The sequence below is a fragment of the Drosophila ficusphila genome, unplaced genomic scaffold (genome assembly GCF_018152265.1).
Source record: "Drosophila ficusphila isolate 14025-0441.05 unplaced genomic scaffold, ASM1815226v1 contig_436, whole genome shotgun sequence".
In the NCBI taxonomy this organism is placed as follows: domain Eukaryota; kingdom Metazoa; phylum Arthropoda; class Insecta; order Diptera; family Drosophilidae; genus Drosophila; species Drosophila ficusphila.
In genome coordinates, this window is record NW_025064352.1 from 462898 (window position 1) to 482890 (window position 19993).

Sequence of the window (19993 nt, forward strand, 5' to 3'; positions counted from 1 at the left end):
TGTTTGTGGGGGGGGTTCCGATCAAAATTTTTTTTTTTTATATGGTTGAAAGACAGTGTGCTATAAAGGAATTTGAAAAAGTCTTAGATTTGGGGGGGGACCCCCGCACACCCCCTGCGTCCGCCCCTGTATCGTGGCGGTTTTTTTCAAAAAACCAAAGCCAGAAAATCCAGAGTCATGAACCTCTCATTATTTATTATTCTTATTTCAAGTTGACCGTCTTAAAACCCAAATTTCCAGGAAAAATTCTTATCTTATCAATATACACCCAAGGGTTTGATTATATAACATCTTTTCTAAGAGTCTAGAAAATAAATGTATTCATGCTTTTCTTACAGTGTCAAAAAATATTAACCGTTATGCGTGCATCTTGGCTTGTGTATGGATTTTATGGATTTTTAATAAGTGCTCCAAACCACAAATACAGGTCACAAGTAGGCAATTCATTAATCGAAATTTCACGAAAATCGAATAAAAATGCATTTGCGAATTAATGCAAGTAAAATCCCAAAAGAAATTACAAGTAGAGAAAACCCCCAATTAAAAAATTTAGCTGAACAAGACTTTCCCAATAATAATGTCTAATCTAAACCTCTTTTAATTTCTTAAATTATATTAAATGATTAAGCACTAACGAAGTGCGATTAAATTTTTAAAAACCCCATAAGGAGGCCGCATGACAAATACAGAATAACCCCTGAAACTTAGCGAGAGGCTGTAGATAGCATGTGAAGAACCGGCATACCGGAAACCCAGGTAGAAATGTACAAGATTCCAAATTCCAGATTCCAAGAGAGTATCCTTCGCAGCTGATCCGAAACGATCGCTGCGATGTTTTCCCCGATGTTTGTCGGTTCGTTCGTCATACGCATTTTGTCCACAGAACACTAAACATCGCTCTGAAAAACTCACCGATCGGATCTCAAGTAAAAAGTATAATTAATTATTTTGCTGATGTTATTGCTTTTGTTGCTTCTGCTAGTACTGCTTTTGTTGTTGTGCGATTTGAACTTGGCGCTCTACTGGCCATCTGGCAACATTTTGGGGCTCTCCCGCAGAAACCCACACAGCTGCGTTGTCTCTTTCTCATTTTGTCTCGTCGGCTGCCAAATCGTTCGGGTTTAGAAACAACAATCCAAAACAATAAGTATTAAGTATTGTTAACGGACCCGACGATACTATATACTTATTCTCTCATGATAAAGACTTTATATATAAATATATATATGTTTATATATACTCGCATCAAAAACTCGCTCGCAATTCGTATCGAAACGTGAAAGAAACCAGACGTGCGCTCGGTACTATGAGAAGTGCAGATAGCAAATAAATTTGAGACTTAAAAAAATAACAACGCGTGTTGAAGCAAACTGAGCCAGACAATTAACCAAGCAAGGTAGTGATATACAGAAAATAGTGCCTACATTTTTAACAAAAAACGTGAAAGGAAATAGGAGTTGAAAAAGAGGAAGCTGTGTGAGAAGGAAGATAAAGAAATCTCCTACAGTGTGTATGTGTTTGCGTGCGTGTGAAACAAACGTGTAAAGGCAAACAGGATAATATTCATGTTACAAAATCAAAAATACTTGTGCGAAATGTTTATTTTTATGATTCTGGAGCTAAAACTTGTAGATAAAATTTAAAATTGCTTTAATCTACAAAATTATTGCGTTTTCACTTGTTCGCTAAAGTCTATATGTTTGTTTCACTCGCACTTGGAGCAGTTACGTGCGAGCGCTTACTGTCGGGTGTGCATGTGTGTGTGAGAGGGAAAGAGAGCGCTTAAGACTAAGCTCAAAAGCAAAGTTCAAAATGACAAATATATATATGTATAAATAATATATATGTATATATATTTGCAGCCCAACTGAGAGAGTCCGGAAAAGCACGAAAATGTGGAGCCCAACAAAAGCAGCGGAGGCAGCAACAAAGGCAACAGCAACAAGTGACTGCAGCTGCAGCGCTGCCAGTGTTGAAGAACGAGGCCCCGCTAATATCGCAAACCCCTCATCCACTAGCGGTAAATTTGGCGGCAAAACAGAAGATCAAACGGCCGCCATTAGCAAGCAAAAGGAATTTGCCGTGCCAAACGAAACCAGTGATTCGGGCTTTATTTCGGGCCCGCAATCCTCGCAGATCTTTAGCGAGGAGATAACCCCTGAGTCTGAGGAGCAGGACCAGGATAGCAAGGATAAGGAGCAGGTTCAGAAGGAGTCGGAACTCCAGAACGCACAGCCCGTGGTCCTTGATTCCGGCATTATCGACGAGGAGGAGGATCAGGAACCGGAACAGGATCAGGAGAAACAGCAACAGGATAGCACCGCCGATCAAATGCGACTAAAAAACAGCACGGACACAGGTATTCCACAATGGACCGTCCAAAGCAATTTGGCCAATCGCGGCGAACAGCTTAACAACCTCGGCCAGAGCAGCCCCCAAACCTCCAACCGCAGCAAGCTGCAATCCTCCACAGCCAACACCATAATCCCGAATTCCTCCGGATCTGGAGCAGCCACATCCGCTCCACCCAGCAGCATCAGCATTATGAACGCCTGGGAGCAGTTCTACCAGCAAAACGACGACGGTGACACGTAAGTAAAAATTATATCCCGTGAAAAAAAGTTGATTGTTTAGCGAACATATCAGAAAATTTAATACTAGTCTGCACAAGGCTTATGTTAAATATACTTCCACCAATGTCCAAAAAACAATACCTCAGATAATACTTACAACTTGAATGCCAACTTAGTCTTTGTTTATAATTTTTACATTTGGGCTCGATAAACATCACAAAATCTTTGTATAACCCATGTTGTGCAATAATCAACAGCTGTAGAAATGATCTTGCGAATGATTAGGTCTGACATAATCAGGTAATAAAAACCTAAACTAAAGAAAGCATCGTTGGTATTATTAGACTTGAAACCAGGCATTACTGTCAGCTTACTGATTTATTCAATCTTCCGGCTCTCTGTAGCACAATCATTGAATTTTTTCAAAGTTTCTTTTAACTCAGACGTGCTGTATTTCCGATGAGAATTTCAAATTTCCCAAAATAACAAAGACCGCGCTACATTGCACTGACCACCAAGCGTGCTAAGGGGAGAGTTTCGTGAATCACTCAAAGACCATTGTCTGAGAAACGCGACTGACACATGTTTTTTAGTCAGGCTTCGGGGTTTTCCTGGTATGTGGGCAGGTACGGGAACAGGTTTTTCGGGGCACCTCTTCTTCACCTTACTTTACCTTAACTTAACTTACTTGGGTTTTTACGCCGCCACATGTCAGACGACAAGTGTACGGGAAGGGAAGAAAGTGCGGGTGCCGAACGGCAGGTAAATAAACTCACAAATTCAATGTGTATCTTTTGCTCTTCTTTTCAGACCACTGCACCTGGCCTGCATCTCGGGATCCGTGGACGTGGTGGCCGGCTTAATTCGTATGGCACCGCATCCGTGCCTGCTTAACATCCAGAACGATGTAGCACAAACTCCCCTTCATTTGGCCGCCCTTACTGCCCAGCCGAATATTATGCGAATGCTCCTGCTAGCCGGAGCTGAGGTAATTAAAGTTGATATAAAAACTTCTTTTAGGAAACTTTAATTTCATAATGTCTCAATGAACATGCTAAAAGAAATAACTCATTCACGATTCTATAGAACTTTATCGTGAACTTAATTTCTGAATCTAACGAACACAAAATTTCAAATTACTCATTTGAATAGCCCACGATTCGCGATCGTCATGGCAACACGGCTCTGCATCTTTCTTGCAATGCTGGCGAGAAACAGTGCGTACGTGCCTTAACAGAGAAGTTCGGAGCCACCGAGATCCATGAGGCCCACCGACAATACGGACACCGTTCCAACGATAAGGCGGTGAGCTCCCTTAGCTACGCTCGTCTGCCCGCCGACCTGGAGATTCGAAACTATGATGGTAAGTTCTTAAAGACCTTAGTTTTGAAATCCTTATGAAATTTTAAAGTCTGTGTAAACTCTTTCATCTTGTTATTTTATGCATTTTTTCTATATTAAAAACAAGTTTCTATATTTGTTTTGGGGGAATGTTAAGCGCATTTAAATTAAATTTTTAATAATTTTTCCAAAATTGTAGGAATTTTTCAGTTCTCAAACTTGGTTATTTTTGGTTTTGGCCCAGCGCACTCGATATTTATCATGAAAATATGAATCTGTGCCAAAAGTCTAAACATTATATAGCTCTATATATATCTGGTGTCCCGCCAGCGGCTAGCCACAATGCGAGACATTGTCGTCTACCATATAGAATAGTATATATGCATACGTTATGGTTGTACATATATATTGTTATAGGCTATATAAACGCCTTTGAGCAGATGCCAAAAATACATTGGCCTCCCCGACACATTTCTGTGAAATTTTCGCTCGACAGCCCTCCGCCCGTTCGCGTTTTTGTTATTGATTAACGAAAATAAACGAAAAACGCAAGAACATTTGCAAAGTTTCAGACGTCAGCCGTGTATAATAGAAGCAATTTTATACAAGAATAGAATAATATTTAGTTTTCTGTTGGTTGGGAGAATCAGAAATACACAAGCGCTATTCGAAATTGAAAATCCATTGATTTCATTTGCTTTACTCCTTTGCCTTAATTTCCAATGCATTGCATCAAGGAAATCATTTTAAATTAAATTTATTTTCCACGCGTAAAGCCAGGTGTGTCCCCATCATTAACATGTGTTTCCTTATTTGATTTTACTCTTTATTTGCGGACCAGAAATCGAATTATCGATTTTTAAATCGTAATGTGGGGGTGCTACCCACTGAAAATGTATACCATGTGGGAGTAGCAAGGAAGGTTCTAAAATTGAACTCTTAAAATAAATCCATACGTATCTAGGAAACTTTGAGTGCTTGCCAAAATGTATGTATTTTTACCCTATATCCAGTTTTATTTCTATAAGAAAACATTTAAACACGAAGACCCGCTCAAAACCCAAAAAAATCCTCAAATTAATGTTAAGTCAACAAAAAGTAAAAGTTTTGTAATTACCGTTTCAAAGAGAGGTTAATAAACTTGTCAGAAAGTATTGCAAAATCGAAGTTATTTGCTGTTAACCTTTCGTTTGTTTAATCGATTTCTATTGGCCTTTTTGCCCCGCTGTTTTTTTTTTTTTTTTTTTTGCTATGTATAACCTTGCCAAAAATAAAATCCGAATTCGTGAGTGGCAAACATTTGGTGAACAAACATTTTTTTTATCCGACGGCCAGCTTTTAGCAGCGCTAACCGGTTTGAAGCTCCACAAAACAGCTGCTCCGCATATTGTGGATATATAGAGATGCTATATATAACCTGCTCAGACACGGCACATAATGTGTTTCGACTAGCCGAAAGCCAAAAGCAGACATTTCCGACAAAAACTATTAAAAACCAACAAAGCAAAAAGAAACGAGACGGTCAGACGCTTTTGAATATTTCGCCTGTTTGAAATCTCTGGGTTTTCCCACTGGCAAAGCATTAAATTCGAAAGCTATTGAAAACATTCATGGCGGGTCTTCGGGGGCACCATTGTGTATATAATTCAGATTACTAAGTAAACACAAGATCCTCTAATGTACGGTTCAAATGCGTTTTACTCCAGCTTTGACGTCAGAACCTCTTGGGTATAATTTTACCCTCAGAACTTTACAGATTGTTCCAGTTTCTTCTAACAAAATATTTTGTTTACAGATTCCCTTAGTCGATCCTCCTTAGGGCATCTTAAAGTTTTAGGCCTTGAAAAAGTTGATTAACATTGTCATCTAGTAAACAACATTATCTATCATAATTTCATTCATACACCTGATTATACATATATTTCTTTTTAAGAGTGTATTCTCTTGTTATAATTAGTGTTTGGTTTCTAAATTTAATTGCATTGCATTGGAATGTTCTTCTAAAATAAAGTAACTTCAAGTGAAAATGTCTTCTAGGGTGTACGAGAGGAATTTCTTTATAAATAGGCCACATTTTCCTCTTTGGCACAGAGCCAGCAATGAGCAGACTTTTAAAAAATGCAGCAAAGAAAGACAAATAAAACAAATAGAATAAAGATAGCATTAGGCCGATTAAAGGCGCAGACAAAAACGGAAATTGGGAAAGGTTCGTTATCAGCAGAATAGGGGTGAAGTCTCACCACCATCAAAAAATATCTCTGTATTTTTTGGAAATCCCCACAATAGTAATTATGGCCAAATGCATAGGGGTCGACCAACCGGCCATAACTTGGCCATAATCCATTTTTGGGCCTCATTAACGCGCTTGTCACGCAATCGGGAAACGGACCGAGATTATATAAATAAATGCACGCAAGGCTCTCAAGGACAACCACTATAAATAGTATAGGATTTTAGTCCCTATTCCGCGTCGCTTGACAACATTATTTGCTTTGCTCTTTGGAAAACCAAGAACGCCAGAAATTCCCAATGTTGATAATAAACACCACAAATCGATTGAGTGTAGTTCGGTTATCAGTGAAAATAAACCCTTGTCGTGCTAGGAACTGTGACGTTTTGGGGCGTATTAAGCTGGATCCCATGGATTTCCAAGAAACCATACAGAGGATTTTGAACTTATTTCCATACAAAAATATTCCCAATAGCGGGGAAAAGACAGAAAAATATCTCGTCTTATCGGTATGTGAGTAAGCAATAAACAAATGTCGGTTAAACCGAATGAGGGAATTTTTAGACTCACACATTTGTGCTGCATGTGTGGCATTTGGTGTGCCATCACATATCTTTGTTTCAAAGAAGAACCCATGAAATCTGTGGCCTGGCAACTGAAATCACAATTAAGAGCAGTAACTCCAGTACTTCCCCGGCTGATAAGCTGGCACAAAAAAAAGGCAAATGAAATATGTCCAGCGGTGTTCGATCGTCAGCAGACATTGGTAACTGGAAATCGTGCGTTATCAGCAATTTGAGGAAAACCCCATAGGTGGTCGCTTACGGTGCGATTATATGACTCTCTTCACAAACAGCTAACTGCGCTCTCAAACGTCCTCGCCCCATTCGCATTCAAATAGATAGCTGGCTTTTATCGGAGTGCAGGTTTTACCACTCGAGTATGACGCTATTCACTAGGGATCTTAACCATATGTGCTGTAAAGGTCTCGTGCTTTAAAATGCTCAGACCCGTAGAAACTTGCAGTTAAACCATGAGTTGACGGAAACTCAGAAAAACCTAAAAACCATTTGGCGTAGCCTTTAAATTGCCACATAAAAACAACGATGTGATGAACGGGTTAGAAATAAGTGCACAATTAACGTCACTGGGAAATTTATTAACAAAAATCTTGAGCTTTCGACTGCAGCTAGAAGTAGTATATGGAGATCTAGCGAATTGGTCAGGTTTACTCAGCTTTACACAATCGCAAACCCGTTTCAGGCATTATTGATTGAGTTTTCGTTATTAAATGACATCTGCAATCTACGGCATTCTGGAATCTTTCGACTATCAATGAGTTTTACATCAGTGCATGTAGAACCCATAAACAATAATAAATTAGTCATGAACGATTGCGAGACACAAGGTTAAACCTGGACTCTCCCGTTTTTGCAGCTGTTGCGGAACAGCCGATTACCGAGGCTGAGATAAACCCTCTAAGAGATCGAGGTTCTCGATTTAATAAAAAACTGTAGTGAAATTAATCCGCTTAGCTTTGAAACTTAGCTCGGATTTTAACACTTAAAGTTTATTCACTTTAACGGACAACGAACAAGGTTAGGTAATTGGTAATACGGAAATATTAACTTTTTCGATTTTGATAATTCCACAGCCTCCAAGATCAGTGACTTTTGTTTGAACGATTTAAACGTTTTTTGAGTTTATTCACATTATAGTGGGCGAGGTTTTGGTCATTTCTTTAATAAAACATTGTCAGCCTTAAATAAATGAATGCTAGCTTATTAAATTATTTTGTAAAAGCTGCTAAAATGTAAACAAAAAATTAATGAGTAACAGTAAGTGTTACTGTGAAATTAAAACCAGCAACACACAATGAGCTCATGCTAATCGCAAAGAGTATAAACAATGTGACGGAAGTTTAGTAACGCAATGAATAATACCTGACGTTAGCGGAAAATCCTAACTGCTATTGCTTTGACAAATAGAAAAACCTAAGGCTGATCTCCTTTCAACAAAGGTGACCACTTTGGGATTATCCCCAAATTTCGTTTGCGCTTTAATTGCTGTGCTGCCCTTTCTTTTTTACTTATTTCTTTTGTTGAGTTTTTTTTTTTTTCATTTTTTCTGCAGTCCCACACGTGGCTGACGATCCCACCCGATTTTGTTCGAGTCGGGAGTTATTTGCATTTCGCATTCATAGCTCGAAAGAAAGTCAACAAGGCGAATCCGCTGACATAACGATCGAGCGATATATAGAGTGGATTGGGGGCAGGCACGGGTGATCGTGGGGGAGCGAACTGAGCCCGAGTTGCTTTCAAAACACTTTCATTGCCAAGTCAGTCGTCGTTGTTGTCGTCGTCGTCATCATGGGTTGGAAAATCCATGGCTTTAATTGTGCTAAATTGTGCTGTTTGTTTTCGCTACATTTGGCGGCCGACTGCAGACCGCTATCTGGGTTTTCCACTTAAGTTTAGCTGATTTCCACATTGGGAAAGTTCGAAAATAGTTGTGTGTATGCATTTCAATTGCCCAACGGCGCCCAGAAGTCTTGAAGTAAACAGCTATTAATTTGATATTGTCTTTTCTCCCCACTTTTGGCTGTTTACTATTTATTTTTGGGGTATTTGCCGGGCCGTCATATTTGGACAGTTGGCTTTAATTTCATTGGCCATGTCTTGGGCCAGGTAATTCCCCTAATGGCCTGGTAACTTCTTTTGGCACGCGTTTGTGTGTGGAAAACTCGAAACAGCTTTCTGATAATTCCCACTTCAATAAATAATGCAAATACCCATGCCGAACACATTAAGATATTCCGTAATTGTATAATTATGAATCAATGACCCAAACTGAATGACAATAAAACTGGCAAACCGGGGAATACAAGAAATAAATATTTGAAACAAAAAAAAGAAGAGAATACAAAAGGTTATAAGCGAAAAACCCGTTGTAGAAATACCAAAACTCTGCCCCAACAATAAACACAATTAATTAAAATTAAGCGAAGACAGCATTGCGTTTAATATTTGCGCTGTCAATAAATTTATGAACTTTGCGACTTCGGTTGACTTGTGGAGTACTCTTAACTGCGCCGTTGGGTTTTTCTCATAAGGTCGTTGTCGATATCGTTGCCTTTTTTCGCCGCCTGTGTAAATAGAAACAACAATATATCGTAAAGGTAATGGGTGGAGATTGTTGGGGTGCTATAAGGGGGAATGGAGGTGGGCGCAGCGATCGGATCAAGTGGGCGGTGGTGGCATTTGTGAAAGTGTTCAGGCTGTCAAGTGCCGGGTAAATAGAATTTCCCATAATGCGCAGTTCTAAATGCTTTCATAATGGTCATTAATTGCTAAAACTCGAATCCGATTACAGTAATCTCTGAAAAATAAGTACATACTTTATGAAAATGTTGTTTAAGAAACTGTGAAACGATAAAAGAATTACAGCAACATTAAAATAGTAGTACTTTTTCCTCATGTAAATTATCGCAAGAAAGTGCTTAAATTGTATTTACTTTATTCAAATTCTTGGCTCTAAAATTTCTCCCTCAGCTGTATATGTTCAGGCTGTTTAATCATATTCAAGCTTGTCTTTTTTAAGTCGTGACATCAAGCTTAAAAATATTCAAAAGGCGATAACATTCGCATATTTCTGGTTCAAAAAGTTTAAATTTTACAGTCGTGTAGTTACTTTTTTATATGACCTAATAAAATGCTATAGAAATCGCTAAAAATATTTGTGACAATTGAACCCATTTAAATTTCAATTATTGCTATAAATTAAACCGATAACGATGGGATTTAATTCGTTTTTCGAACGTAGAAAACATGCTAAAGTCAGATATTTCTAATAATTGAGCAACCATCGTATTTATTTCTGGTCTAACTGCTTTTTGAAGACGTGTCTTCGAGTCAGACTAGCTGGCTAAGAAAACGGATTATAATCTGGGAGATCTTGTGACGCAGCCCTCTGTCCGGCGACGGGGGAATTCCCAAAAGCAAAACAAAGTTTGAAACAAACTTTTGTGTTTCATATTTCATGTTTTATACTGCCCCTTCGTCTATTAATACCGAATATCGCTGTGTATGGGTCTTTAATCGTATGCTAACGATTGGCACGTTGCTGTGCTGAAAAGGCAACAACAATGAGGATTGTCTTTTACTAGCTCACCGGCTTCTCTTTTAGTTAGTCGAGCTTTAAAAACTCCATGTGGTCATCGTTTATTTTTAAAACTTGTGACACAATTGTTGCTGTTGTAAGCTGTCAAGTTCGAGAAAAAAAAAAAATCAAAAAAAAAAAAAAACTGGACTGCTGACTTTCTTAGGCGCTTTCTTTCTCATTTTGGTTTTTGGAAATTCCGCGGGTACTTAGGTTATTATTATATTTAATCTTCGAACGATAACCTAAGGTGTCATTTTTATTGTTTTTCCAAAGGGGAACTGTAAGGTTATCTCGCTTAAAAATTTTTACTGACTCATAGGAATGCTCGTTAGTTTATTACCACAGAAAGTTCTCCGTTTAAAGAAACAACAGTTTCTGAGCGGAAATCTCCGGCTGGTCATGTAAATGTGTGCGATTAATGCAAATGTGCCAACCGTTTGTGTGTGAAAGTCAATCAACAGCACGTGTAGCCCAGCCGCAAAAAATAAACTAAAAGGCGGGCAAATAATATGGCAAAAGCAGTATAAACAACAACAACGGCTACGTCAACTAATCATAAAGCCATAAAAGCGAAGGCATGGAATACAAAAACAAACAGAAACTAAACAATCCACCTTTGTGTTCAGTTTTTTTTTAGTTTCTTTGCCAAGCGATCTGTATTCCAGCAACGACTCGATATTAACAATACTAGAACCGATTGAGGAAGAATCTGAAAAAGAGCGTAACACAGAAACAAGATAATAAATTTGTAATTTGTTCCGATAAGGTTTCTAATATATATATACATAAATTCTTTTTAATTTTTTTTGTATTTGCGATTAAAACGCAAAAGCATTTGGAAAAAAATCATTAAACAAAATTGAAACATGAGCTGAATTTGAACGTTTCTTGGGCGAAATGTTAGTTTGCAATATATTTGTATTATTATTTTCATACACCTGTGTTCGTGTGCCCATATATCAGATTTCTATATGCTTAAACCAATTTGAACTTGAGCAAACTTGTAGCCAGAAACCCAAAAGCCAACTTTGTATTTGGTTTGTTAACTTAACTTAACGCCAACTGTTTGATTTTTATTTTATTTTATTGTATTTTTTTCCCCGGTTTACCTCGTCACTGGCCATTGTTGTTGTTGTTGTTGTTGCTGTTGGTTGCTGGTGTGTTATTGCTGCTGTTTTATTGTGGGAATTTCTTGGGTTTTTCAACGCACACCAATGTCGGCGATCGGGCACACAGACACTCGCATTCGAAGTCAACGGGTTGTCATATTGTCTTATAAGGCAAAAGCCTCCACTTTGCACCCAGCCCCCCGGAAGACCCCTCATTTGCCACCCAACTGGTCGTTGTCGTAATCAAAGCTTTTTTGTTCGTATTATAAAACGCTACTTGTTTTACAATGGAAAGCGATCGTATGCAGCAGCTTTTTTCACTGTCGAAAAGCTCGCAGTTCATTCATAAATCAAGCTTTTTCGATCAACAGTTGAAGGGAGAATATTATACAAGTTGGCAATGTTTATTGATGTTCTCATATTGTTTTTTTTTGCAACTTTTAAGCTCGCGTCATTTTTATTATGAGCAATTTGCATTATCGTCTTAAAAGTTAACTGTTGATCATACTGTCACAGCTCTCATAAAAGGACAAAAAAGTTTTTAATTATTTATTATTATTATTTAACAAAATCGTTTACTTTTTTTCATTGCAGGAGAGCGCTGTGTACATTTAGCTGCCGAAGCGGGTCACATTGATATCTTACGCATTTTGGTGTCCCATGGAGCTGACATTAACGCTAGGGTAAGCTTTAAATATAAAAAAAAAATTGAGTATTCATTACTAACTTCAAATCCTGATTTCAATAGGAGGGCAAATCAGGACGCACCCCACTGCACATTGCGATCGAAGGCTGCAACGAGGATCTGGCCAACTTCCTGCTCGATGAGTGTGAGAAGCTCAACCTGGAGACGGCCACCTATGCCGGACTGACGGCCTACCAGTTCGCTTGCATCATGAACAAGTCGCGAATGCAGAACATCCTGGAGAAACGCGGAGCGGAGACCGTAACGCCACCGGACAGTGATTACGACAGTAGCGATATCGAAGATCTAGACGATACGAAGGTGAGCGTCACTGCTTAAGAAAATGTACCAAGAAAGGATCGTTGAGATCATAGAGCGTAGACACAATTTGAAAATGGGCCACCACCAGCTTCCGAAATGTTCAAAAACTAAATAAGAAAGATGTACCCAGCTGAACTGGTATTCAGTTGGAAAAAATTGTTACACTTGAGCAGAAGAACTATTGTAACACTTATGTATTGTTAACCAAAAAAAATAAGAAAAAGAAATGGAAAAAGAAAAGGAAAAAGAAAGCAAACAGCAGAAGAGCAGCAAGTAAAGTAAATATCCGCACTTGATCTGTAATAGAGGGGATCTATGTTTTAGTAGAACCCATTAAAAAAGAAAACAAATTGAACCAATAAAGTAATTCTGGTTATAAGCGGTGCTGCGACAGTCGCGGTATCATTTTACCACCAGCTTTTAAGAACAAACCATAGATAAAATAATATTGTCCGGACAACTTTTGTGCGTTTTAAAACTGAACTTTTTCTATACTCATAAGGAAAATGCACTGTACCAATTTATATTATAATAAGCTGTCCAATGTAAAACTTGATGTTTGTTGCTATTCTATCCACCTACATCTATGTATTCGTATGCCTGTGTCTGTATGTTTGAATCTTTTGTGTGTGCGTGAGGGTGTCTGTGGATTAACTCACTAATCTATTATTATGAAAAATGAACCATAAACCTTAGAACTAAGGTAGATAAATCTAATTAATGTTTTCATGTTCTGACTGAATGAAATGATGTTGCAAAATAAAAATTTTACTCTACAAAAATGAACAAAAAAATTTAAATTTTATAAAGACGAGTTTTTACTAGCTTTGATAAAGTTTTCTTGAACTAAATTATCATTTCTAGCAAATTCTCAATGAATATTTTTGAAATTTGATATTGAATGGATTTTAAAGGTTTGTAACTGTTTGCACCCTGAACTTTTTCATCTTTCTTGTTTACAAGTTCTTGTTATGTTGTTTGCTTATTTTTTCGCTTTTTGTGGTTTTTGTTTTAAAATTAAAATTTTTGCCTAGCACTTTTGTTTAAACTAATTTTAACCTGCTTCATTTGTGGTAATCTTCTACTTTCAGACGTACGATCGCTTTGGTGATCCCCGCTATTTTGTCAGCTACAATGGTGGTAACCCCATGACTGTCGCCTAAATGCCCAATCCAATCTGTACATACGATTTAGACTAAACATATATATGATTAACAAAACCCGAACTCCCAACCTGGTTGAATTGATGTTCCCGAACGCACACGTTTCCTGCCCTGAAAAGTATGCTATATTTCTTGACATACGTTCACAAAAAGCATCCACGAAATGGAAACCAAATGTACTTACTATCCCAGCCGTAAACGAATTAAATTGCTTGTGCTAACGATAGTATTTAGAGCGAAATAAAGCATACAAGGATGCAGAATGTCAAGCATTTTATTTATACGCACACAAACTTAACTCTAAGAAATAAAAGTTAAACACAAAATTTATTGTTCATATATCGTTGGTAGGGGTCACATCGAAAAATCAATCCGTAACTACAAAAATTCTAAACATGAAACTAATAAATTGGCATGGCATCAAAAATAATTGTCTAGTATGGAAAAAGGGAAATGCAACTTCGATTTTTGTTGGTCAAGTAATTGCCCATAAAAAACAAGTTAAAACAGTCCTTACACTAATCCTGTTAACGAATGCTCTGCCGGAACACGCTCTGTTTGGCCTTGGTATTGGAAACCGCCTTTTTGGCCGCCAAAGGATCTGGAGCAAAGCAATTCCATAGACGCAGAGTTTCGTCGGCTCCAGCACTGATAACGGTACTGCCATCTGGGGACATGGCCATCTGCAGGACACGCGAGGTGTGTCCAGTCAAATCGGCTTGTTTCACCATCGTTGGATACTTCCAAATGGTCAGTTGATTATTAGCAAATCCATGGGCAGAGATCAGCTCCTTGTAGTGACGCGAAAACAACAGCGCGCAGACTTGCGATTTGGAATCTACTGATTTCATCAGAGAGCCATTGTTCACATTCCAGAACTTAATGCAGCGATCAGCGGTGCCGCCGCCGGAGGCCAAAGTACTCGGTTGCCAGGGACACCAGGCCAAAGCTCGCACCGCAGCCTGATGGTCATTGAATTTGTGCAGAGGGTCGCTGGCTGTTCCTACGCCACTGCTGGCCGCAGACCACACATTCACCAGATTGTCGTTGCCTCCACTGGCAAGATATTTGAAATCCGTGGACCACTTCAGGCCGCAGACCTCTTGTGTGTGTCCAGCCAAGGAGGACAGCTTGTGCTCCCGCGAACGTACATCATGGTGGACGATGGTGCCGTCACGACTGCCAGATGATACCAGGAACGAGTTCCAGGCCAGAGAACCAACTCGGGCACTGTGGCCATCCATTACCCGAAGGCGCTTAACCTTGGAGCAATCCCAAAGCTCCACGGCACCGGTGCTGTTGCCAATGGCCAAGATCTGTCCCTCCTGGATCCACGATAGAGATCCTGCATAGTCACCCTCCTCGAATTCTGTTAGCTGCTCGATGTTTCCGGTCTGGGCGTTCCACAAATAGACGCAACTGCCCAAGGCAACGGCCACGATATTGTCCGCACTCCAGTCCATTAAATTAAGATCTGGAAACAGCATACAAATGATACGAAGTGGCATTATTAACTTTTTTTTTGCACAACTATATAAAAAGAAACTAGTACAATGTTTCTACAAAATAATGATTATAATGTAGATTTTATAAATATAAGAGCTGATGTTGACTTACAGTAATCGTTAATAAAATCAGGAGCATCAAGAATTCTCTCGGACGTGGTTGGTATGTAGCGAGAGCCACTCTTTGTGGATATGGGTGTCTTTATGGAGTAAACGACTTTTAGAGGATTGTTGTGCGATTCTGGAGCTGCAGGAGCCTTGTTTTGGTAGCACAAAATGCGGCCTTCTTTGGAGTCGCTGACCTGTGCCACCTCTGAGATGAGTTTCTGTCGCTCGCCCTTATGAGCTGATGCCTGGACATTGCTCTCGTTGCTGTTGCTAGTGGTGGCCTTTTCGTTCTCTTCATCGGACTTGTCGCCGTTGTCCTTGTTTACCTAACAAAAAATAAGTTTGAGTTTACTATTGGGGACGAGTAATTTTTATTTAACTACTTTACTTATACTGATATTGCAGGGATCAAGCCCGTACAAAGCGAACAGAAGGGTAAACTTGTGGTTTTATGACTGGAGACCTCTTACCAGAAAATGTGCCAGCTCGAAATTGGTGGCCGCCCGGTTTGGAATGAAACGATCTCCGCCTCCGGGAGTCTTGGTGGGAGTGGTGGTGGACCTCTTAGTCTTGCCATCACTGCTCTTTCCCGGGGTCTTTGTGGGCGCCTGGACTCCCGAGAAACTGGTGTTATATGATACGGATAGTACCGATCGGGTGGTATTTGCACTTCCGTTAAGGGACGCCTCCAGCTTCTTCTTCCATCGGGGCGCAGGTCCGCGCGTCTCACCGTCCATGATCAATGCATTTTGCAAATCGCTCACGAAGTTGAACTGCGACATGATTTCCCGCTTATATGGAGTGTCAAGTAGTTTCTGTATTTATTACACAATTGTTTTAAAATTGCACGGGAGTCGTTTGAAGTTCATAGATTACTTAGATGTCTAGTTTTCTTTTCTTAGGACGCAATGCAATGGCGGTTCAGTTTGGAATTGTAATGTGACCGTAGGCGTTTGCCTGTAGTAGTATTTTTTATGATTAGGTTCCCAAAAATACCAGCAAAAGTTAAAACTGAAATTAAATTCTATGCTGAAAAATCCATTATTTTTCTTCTTATTTTTTGTTAAACGTTTTTAGTGGAACCGTTTATTACAAAAAAAATCTCATAATTACTGCATCCCTGGTGCACAGCTGTCATCATCTCCGCCCTTGTAAAAAAACAAGTGAGTTTTACAATTGGAAGCCGAAATTTTACGTAAATAATTAGCAAGTTACTTTGTTTAGCACCTAAAAGACGTGCTCGAGCGTTATTAGAAGATGGCCTTCAACTTTACCGCCTTCACGTATATAGTGGCCCTTATTGGGGACGCATTTTTAATATTTTTCGCCATATTCCATGTCATTGCGTTTGACGAGCTAAAAACTGATTATAAAAACCCAATTGATCAGTGCAATAGCCTCAATCCGGTCAGTAAACTTTGCGATTACAATTAAACTTTATAATTAAATTGAACATTCTTAAATTACAGCTGGTTTTACCGGAGTACTTGCTGCACATCTTTCTAAATTTGCTATTCTTGTTCTGTGGCGAGTGGTTTTCTTTATGTATCAACATACCTCTCATAGCCTATCATATTTGGCGGTAAGTGACTCATTTCAAAAGACAGCATTGAAACAACAGATGAAAAACAGTCTACCTGATTCTTGTTTTCAGCTACAAAAACCGCCCTGTGATGTCAGGACCCGGACTTTATGATCCCACTACGGTCCTTAAAACGGATACCCTGTCGAGGAACATGCGCGAGGGTTGGATCAAGCTAGCCGTCTACTTGATCAGCTTCTTCTACTACATATACGGGTAATTATACATAATTGATACTCTAGGTGGCCGGGTTCCCATTTGTCTAACAATTCTCGCTAATTTTAGCATGGTTTATTCGCTCATCTCGACATAGAGGCATTATGGCAGCTGCCTGGGGATCTCATTGTTGGCGCCAGCGCATCCGCATTGTGTATTAGTTGTCATAACTCGGAAAGAGACTCCGTTTTTGGGAGAGATTTTCCCATCAAACCGCGAACAATACTTCACTTGTATATTCTAGTGTAAATCCATTAAGACATTTTGCAGCTTTGTTTTTTTATAATTTGTAATCTATTGTCTCCAGTAAGAGATTGTAACGTATTTTTATTATGATTTTGCATTTCGCATATTTGGTGTAGTTGGATTTTAAGCATTGAATAAAAGTCAAATCAAATTTATAATTTTTCTTTTTTCTGTTTAGCTTGAGGGACAGCGGAGTCTTTGGCTGAGTACGAGGAACTTGGAGGCACCAGCACATTGAACAATAAAGATTAAAAGAGTAGTTTGCCTTATCAGCATGGCCAACATAGATATAGTTTAGGATCTGAAATTGTTTGGCAGTAATGATTAGCAAGCACTTTTTACGTAATTCGTTAGCTATATACAAAAGTTCATATCGTCTAATGAAGAGCATTTCTTTAAGCTAATAAGTATAATATAAATGTCGCTGATGCTGTAAGGATAAAACTAACTATAGAAAAAAAAATCTTGTTTCTATACATTTGTTAAGGTACAACTGAAAGGGTAATTAATTTTCGGCTCACTAGCTTCCTTTCTTATTTTAACTTGAAAACAGTTTGCAAATAAACAGACTCAACGTTTGTACGTATTTATAACTTTATTTTACAATCGTTCCGGGGAGCCACAGCTTGGAATAAACAATATTGTGATTGAATCTTGGTTAAATTAAAATGCTGTATTCATGAATAGGTACATGGGGCTATAAAGGGCAATTGGCGTTTGATTACGACATAAAAACAACGAAGAACAGGAAGAAGAATATGAGAACGCCGAATATCTTGATCATCAGCCAACGGTTCTTGGAAACAGACTGGAAATATTTGAGGATCTCGCCGTGGGCCGCCTCGATATTTAGTTCCGCATCCGCCACATTCGTGTCAATACGCTCCACGATCTCCTCCTGCTCCTTGACCATATGCGCCAGCTGCTGGAAAATGCCGCCCAGTTCAACGATGGTAGATTCTATATTTTGCATGGTTTCCGCCCGCTGCTGGACGTAGTTATCCGAATCATCGTAGATAGCCATCTGTGTTTGGGTTGACAAGAGCGGCGTGGTGTCGCTGCTGCCCATGTCTATGCTCACTGCTTGGTTCTCCTCGCTGAGAAGCAGCGATCCCTGCTTGGCTGTCGATGGAGAGACGGTGTGAGCAGCCAAAGGACCTGGTCCCTGGCTAAACTGATCCCGTCGCGTCTTCTGCTGCTTGAGGTTCTCTGTGCGCACCTCCAGAATCTGCTTAAAATCCGTGCTCATGCTGGCCAGCTTCGATTGCAGGGCCAGTACCATATTTGAGGAATGTGATACCAGGTGTTTGCCGTTCGTGTGACGTCGCTGGTCCTTGGAGATGTCCTGCAGTCGGGCAATCTGTTGATTCAACGCATTCAGGTCGCCTTTGATGATGTATGTCAGTTCCTGGATCTCCTGCGGTCTGTCATCAAAGAGGCTCTTCTTTTTGGCCACTAAAATGAGCAGCGGGAATGCCAATAAATTATTGCATTTTATAGCAAAGTTCAATACCAAATATAAAGTATTTATATACTCACACATTGTAAGCTTCTCCAGCTTGGCGTAGGTGCTTGCAATGTTCTTTCCGATGAACCTTGCCACCATCATAAACTCCGAGTAGCTTTGCACCTGCTTGGCCTTGCGGGGATCTCGGATATTGACTGCTCGGGTGATGTTGCGTGCCTGCAGCGATCGAATCGCATTGGCGAACTCACCGGTACGATCGCGACCCGCCATGACGAAGATTTCCGGCTCGGGTTCTGGCTCTAGGTGCTCTTCCTTCGGTTGGTACAACTGCGAACTGCTCGCACTGGAAGCGGGGTAGCTGTAGTTGCTTTGGCTATTGTTATTGTTAATGCCCGGTTGATTGCCGGTGACCACTGCGGCGGCGGCACTTAAAGTGCGCAAAGCTTGACCCGAGAAGGCGCGCAAGTTCCACTGGCGGGCCGCCTTTCCGTACTTGTCGTCGGAGTAGTCGGCTGCAAGAGATTCCCCCAACTGGTTGGTTTCCCCAATGTGGATGGCCGCCTCGTGGGCAGTCGGTGATTGAATCAGGGACTGTGCTGTTAGTCCTACCGATCCGCCAACTGCTCCCGTTCCGCCAAATCCTGCGCCTGCTCCTGCTCCTCCCTGCTGATCCTCTTGAATGGTATAGGTACTGCTGCTGCTGTAATCCTGCTGGTCCGTTTGATGAAGGCGTCTTCGGGTTTGCATCTCATTTCAGATTGCAGCTTGTCCCCTGGAGTTGACGTTGCCGTTTTCTCATATGCACACACAAACGATCTGATCTGTTGGACTTTCCTTCAGAGTGGCAAAATTTTCCCCTTTGTTTTCCTTTCTTAAAGCACTATTTTTCCTTTGGTTTTTCCACTCGGCACTTATTGGGCAGTCCTGTGTGTCCTAGATAAAGTATAATTTGGTTTTTGAATGAGCATTTTCCCTTGCTTTTGTCGAAAATTCATAATAATTGTTAAAGATTGCAGAAAACTCACTACACGCACCCAACACACTCACTCGCACACACACGAACACACCTCACATATGACAGATGACGATGACGTGTTGATATCTAGAACTATCGATTGGCACAAGAGTTGGCGGTGAATATGTAGCTATAGTCAGATCTGGTAGCTGTTAGTAAAAAATTAAATGTTAACTTTTGTATTACTTTCACCGAAAATTTGCACAATTTTTAAAGATTTTTATTAATATTAAAAAATGTTTTTACACTTTAATAATATGATATGTTTAG

General features: G+C 39.7%; 4 protein-coding genes across 8 annotated transcripts; 2 read left to right on the plus strand and 2 right to left on the minus strand.

Moving 5' to 3' along the window:
* The first annotated feature begins 916 nt into the window (after positions 1–916).
* LOC108098234 (NF-kappa-B inhibitor cactus) lies at positions 917–13846 on the plus strand. 2 transcript variants are annotated; one of them, XM_017201018.2, is made up of 7 exons: positions 917–933; positions 1863–2591; positions 3384–3561; positions 3726–3936; positions 12009–12097; positions 12163–12420; positions 13512–13846. In XM_017201018.2, the coding sequence occupies exons 2-7, from the start codon at positions 1894–1896 to the stop codon at positions 13581–13583; spliced, it is 1506 nt and encodes a 501-aa protein (XP_017056507.1). In that variant the 5' UTR covers positions 917–933; positions 1863–1893; the 3' UTR covers positions 13584–13846. The 2 variants fall into 2 exon arrangements, with proteins under 2 accessions (XP_017056507.1, XP_017056506.1); XM_017201017.2 differs by lacking the exon at positions 917–933 and adding an exon at positions 1257–1396.
* LOC108098233 (cell division cycle protein 20 homolog) lies at positions 13840–16162 on the minus strand. Of its 2 annotated transcripts, XM_017201016.2 has the most exons (4): positions 16073–16162; positions 15667–16011; positions 15201–15522; positions 13840–15057 (listed from the first exon to the last, which is right to left on the minus strand). In XM_017201016.2, the coding sequence occupies exons 2-4, from the start codon at positions 15976–15978 to the stop codon at positions 14111–14113; spliced, it is 1581 nt and encodes a 526-aa protein (XP_017056505.1). In that variant the 5' UTR covers positions 15979–16011; positions 16073–16162; the 3' UTR covers positions 13840–14110. The 2 variants fall into 2 exon arrangements, with proteins under 2 accessions (XP_017056505.1, XP_017056504.1); XM_017201015.2 differs by having other exon boundaries at positions 15667–16136.
* A 96-nt stretch (positions 16163–16258) lies between these two features.
* LOC108098237 (protein cornichon) lies at positions 16259–17395 on the plus strand. Of its 2 annotated transcripts, XM_017201021.2 has the most exons (5): positions 16259–16359; positions 16421–16603; positions 16666–16778; positions 16851–16994; positions 17064–17395. In XM_017201021.2, exons 2-5 carry the CDS (start codon positions 16454–16456, stop codon positions 17089–17091), a joined length of 435 nt encoding a protein of 144 aa, XP_017056510.1. In that variant the 5' UTR covers positions 16259–16359; positions 16421–16453; the 3' UTR covers positions 17092–17395. The 2 variants fall into 2 exon arrangements, with proteins under 2 accessions (XP_017056510.1, XP_017056511.1); XM_017201022.2 differs by lacking the exon at positions 16259–16359 and having other exon boundaries at positions 16372–16603.
* A 421-nt stretch (positions 17396–17816) lies between these two features.
* On the minus strand, positions 17817–19806 carry LOC108098235 (syntaxin-5). 2 transcript variants are annotated; one of them, XM_017201020.1, is made up of 3 exons: positions 19743–19806; positions 18780–19641; positions 17817–18695 (listed from the first exon to the last, which is right to left on the minus strand). In XM_017201020.1, exons 2-3 carry the CDS (start codon positions 19453–19455, stop codon positions 17962–17964), a joined length of 1410 nt encoding a protein of 469 aa, XP_017056509.1. In that variant the 5' UTR covers positions 19456–19641; positions 19743–19806; the 3' UTR covers positions 17817–17961. The 2 variants fall into 2 exon arrangements, with proteins under 2 accessions (XP_017056509.1, XP_017056508.1); XM_017201019.1 differs by having other exon boundaries at positions 19734–19771.
* Between the last annotated feature and the right edge of the window lie 187 nt (positions 19807–19993).

Excerpts from the sequence above, each read along its gene's own strand:
- LOC108098234 (XM_017201018.2), top strand. The coding sequence starts at position 1,894 with ATGTGGAGCCCAACAAAAGCAGCGGAGGCAGCAACAAAGGCAACAGCA. Across the intron at positions 2,592-3,383 it reads CAAAACGACGACGGTGACAC|ACCACTGCACCTGGCCTGCA; the intron begins GTAAGTAAAAAT and ends TCTTCTTTTCAG. Across the intron at positions 3,937-12,008 it reads GGAGATTCGAAACTATGATG|GAGAGCGCTGTGTACATTTA; the intron begins GTAAGTTCTTAA and ends TTTTCATTGCAG.
- LOC108098237 (XM_017201021.2), top strand. The coding sequence starts at position 16,454 with ATGGCCTTCAACTTTACCGCCTTCACGTATATAGTGGCCCTTATTGGG. Across the intron at positions 16,604-16,665 it reads AGTGCAATAGCCTCAATCCG|CTGGTTTTACCGGAGTACTT; the intron begins GTCAGTAAACTT and ends CTTAAATTACAG. Across the intron at positions 16,779-16,850 it reads ATAGCCTATCATATTTGGCG|CTACAAAAACCGCCCTGTGA; the intron begins GTAAGTGACTCA and ends TCTTGTTTTCAG.
- LOC108098233 (XM_017201016.2), bottom strand. The coding sequence starts at position 15,978 with ATGTCGCAGTTCAACTTCGTGAGCGATTTGCAAAATGCATTGATCATG. Across the intron at positions 15,523-15,666 it reads TCGAGCTGGCACATTTTCTG|GTAAACAAGGACAACGGCGA; the intron begins GTAAGAGGTCTC and ends ATTTTTTGTTAG. Across the intron at positions 15,058-15,200 it reads TGATTTTATTAACGATTACT|ATCTTAATTTAATGGACTGG; the intron begins GTAAGTCAACAT and ends TGCTGTTTCCAG.
- LOC108098235 (XM_017201020.1), bottom strand. The coding sequence starts at position 19,455 with ATGCAAACCCGAAGACGCCTTCATCAAACGGACCAGCAGGATTACAGC. Across the intron at positions 18,696-18,779 it reads GCTGGAGAAGCTTACAATGT|TGGCCAAAAAGAAGAGCCTC; the intron begins GTGAGTATATAA and ends TGCTCATTTTAG.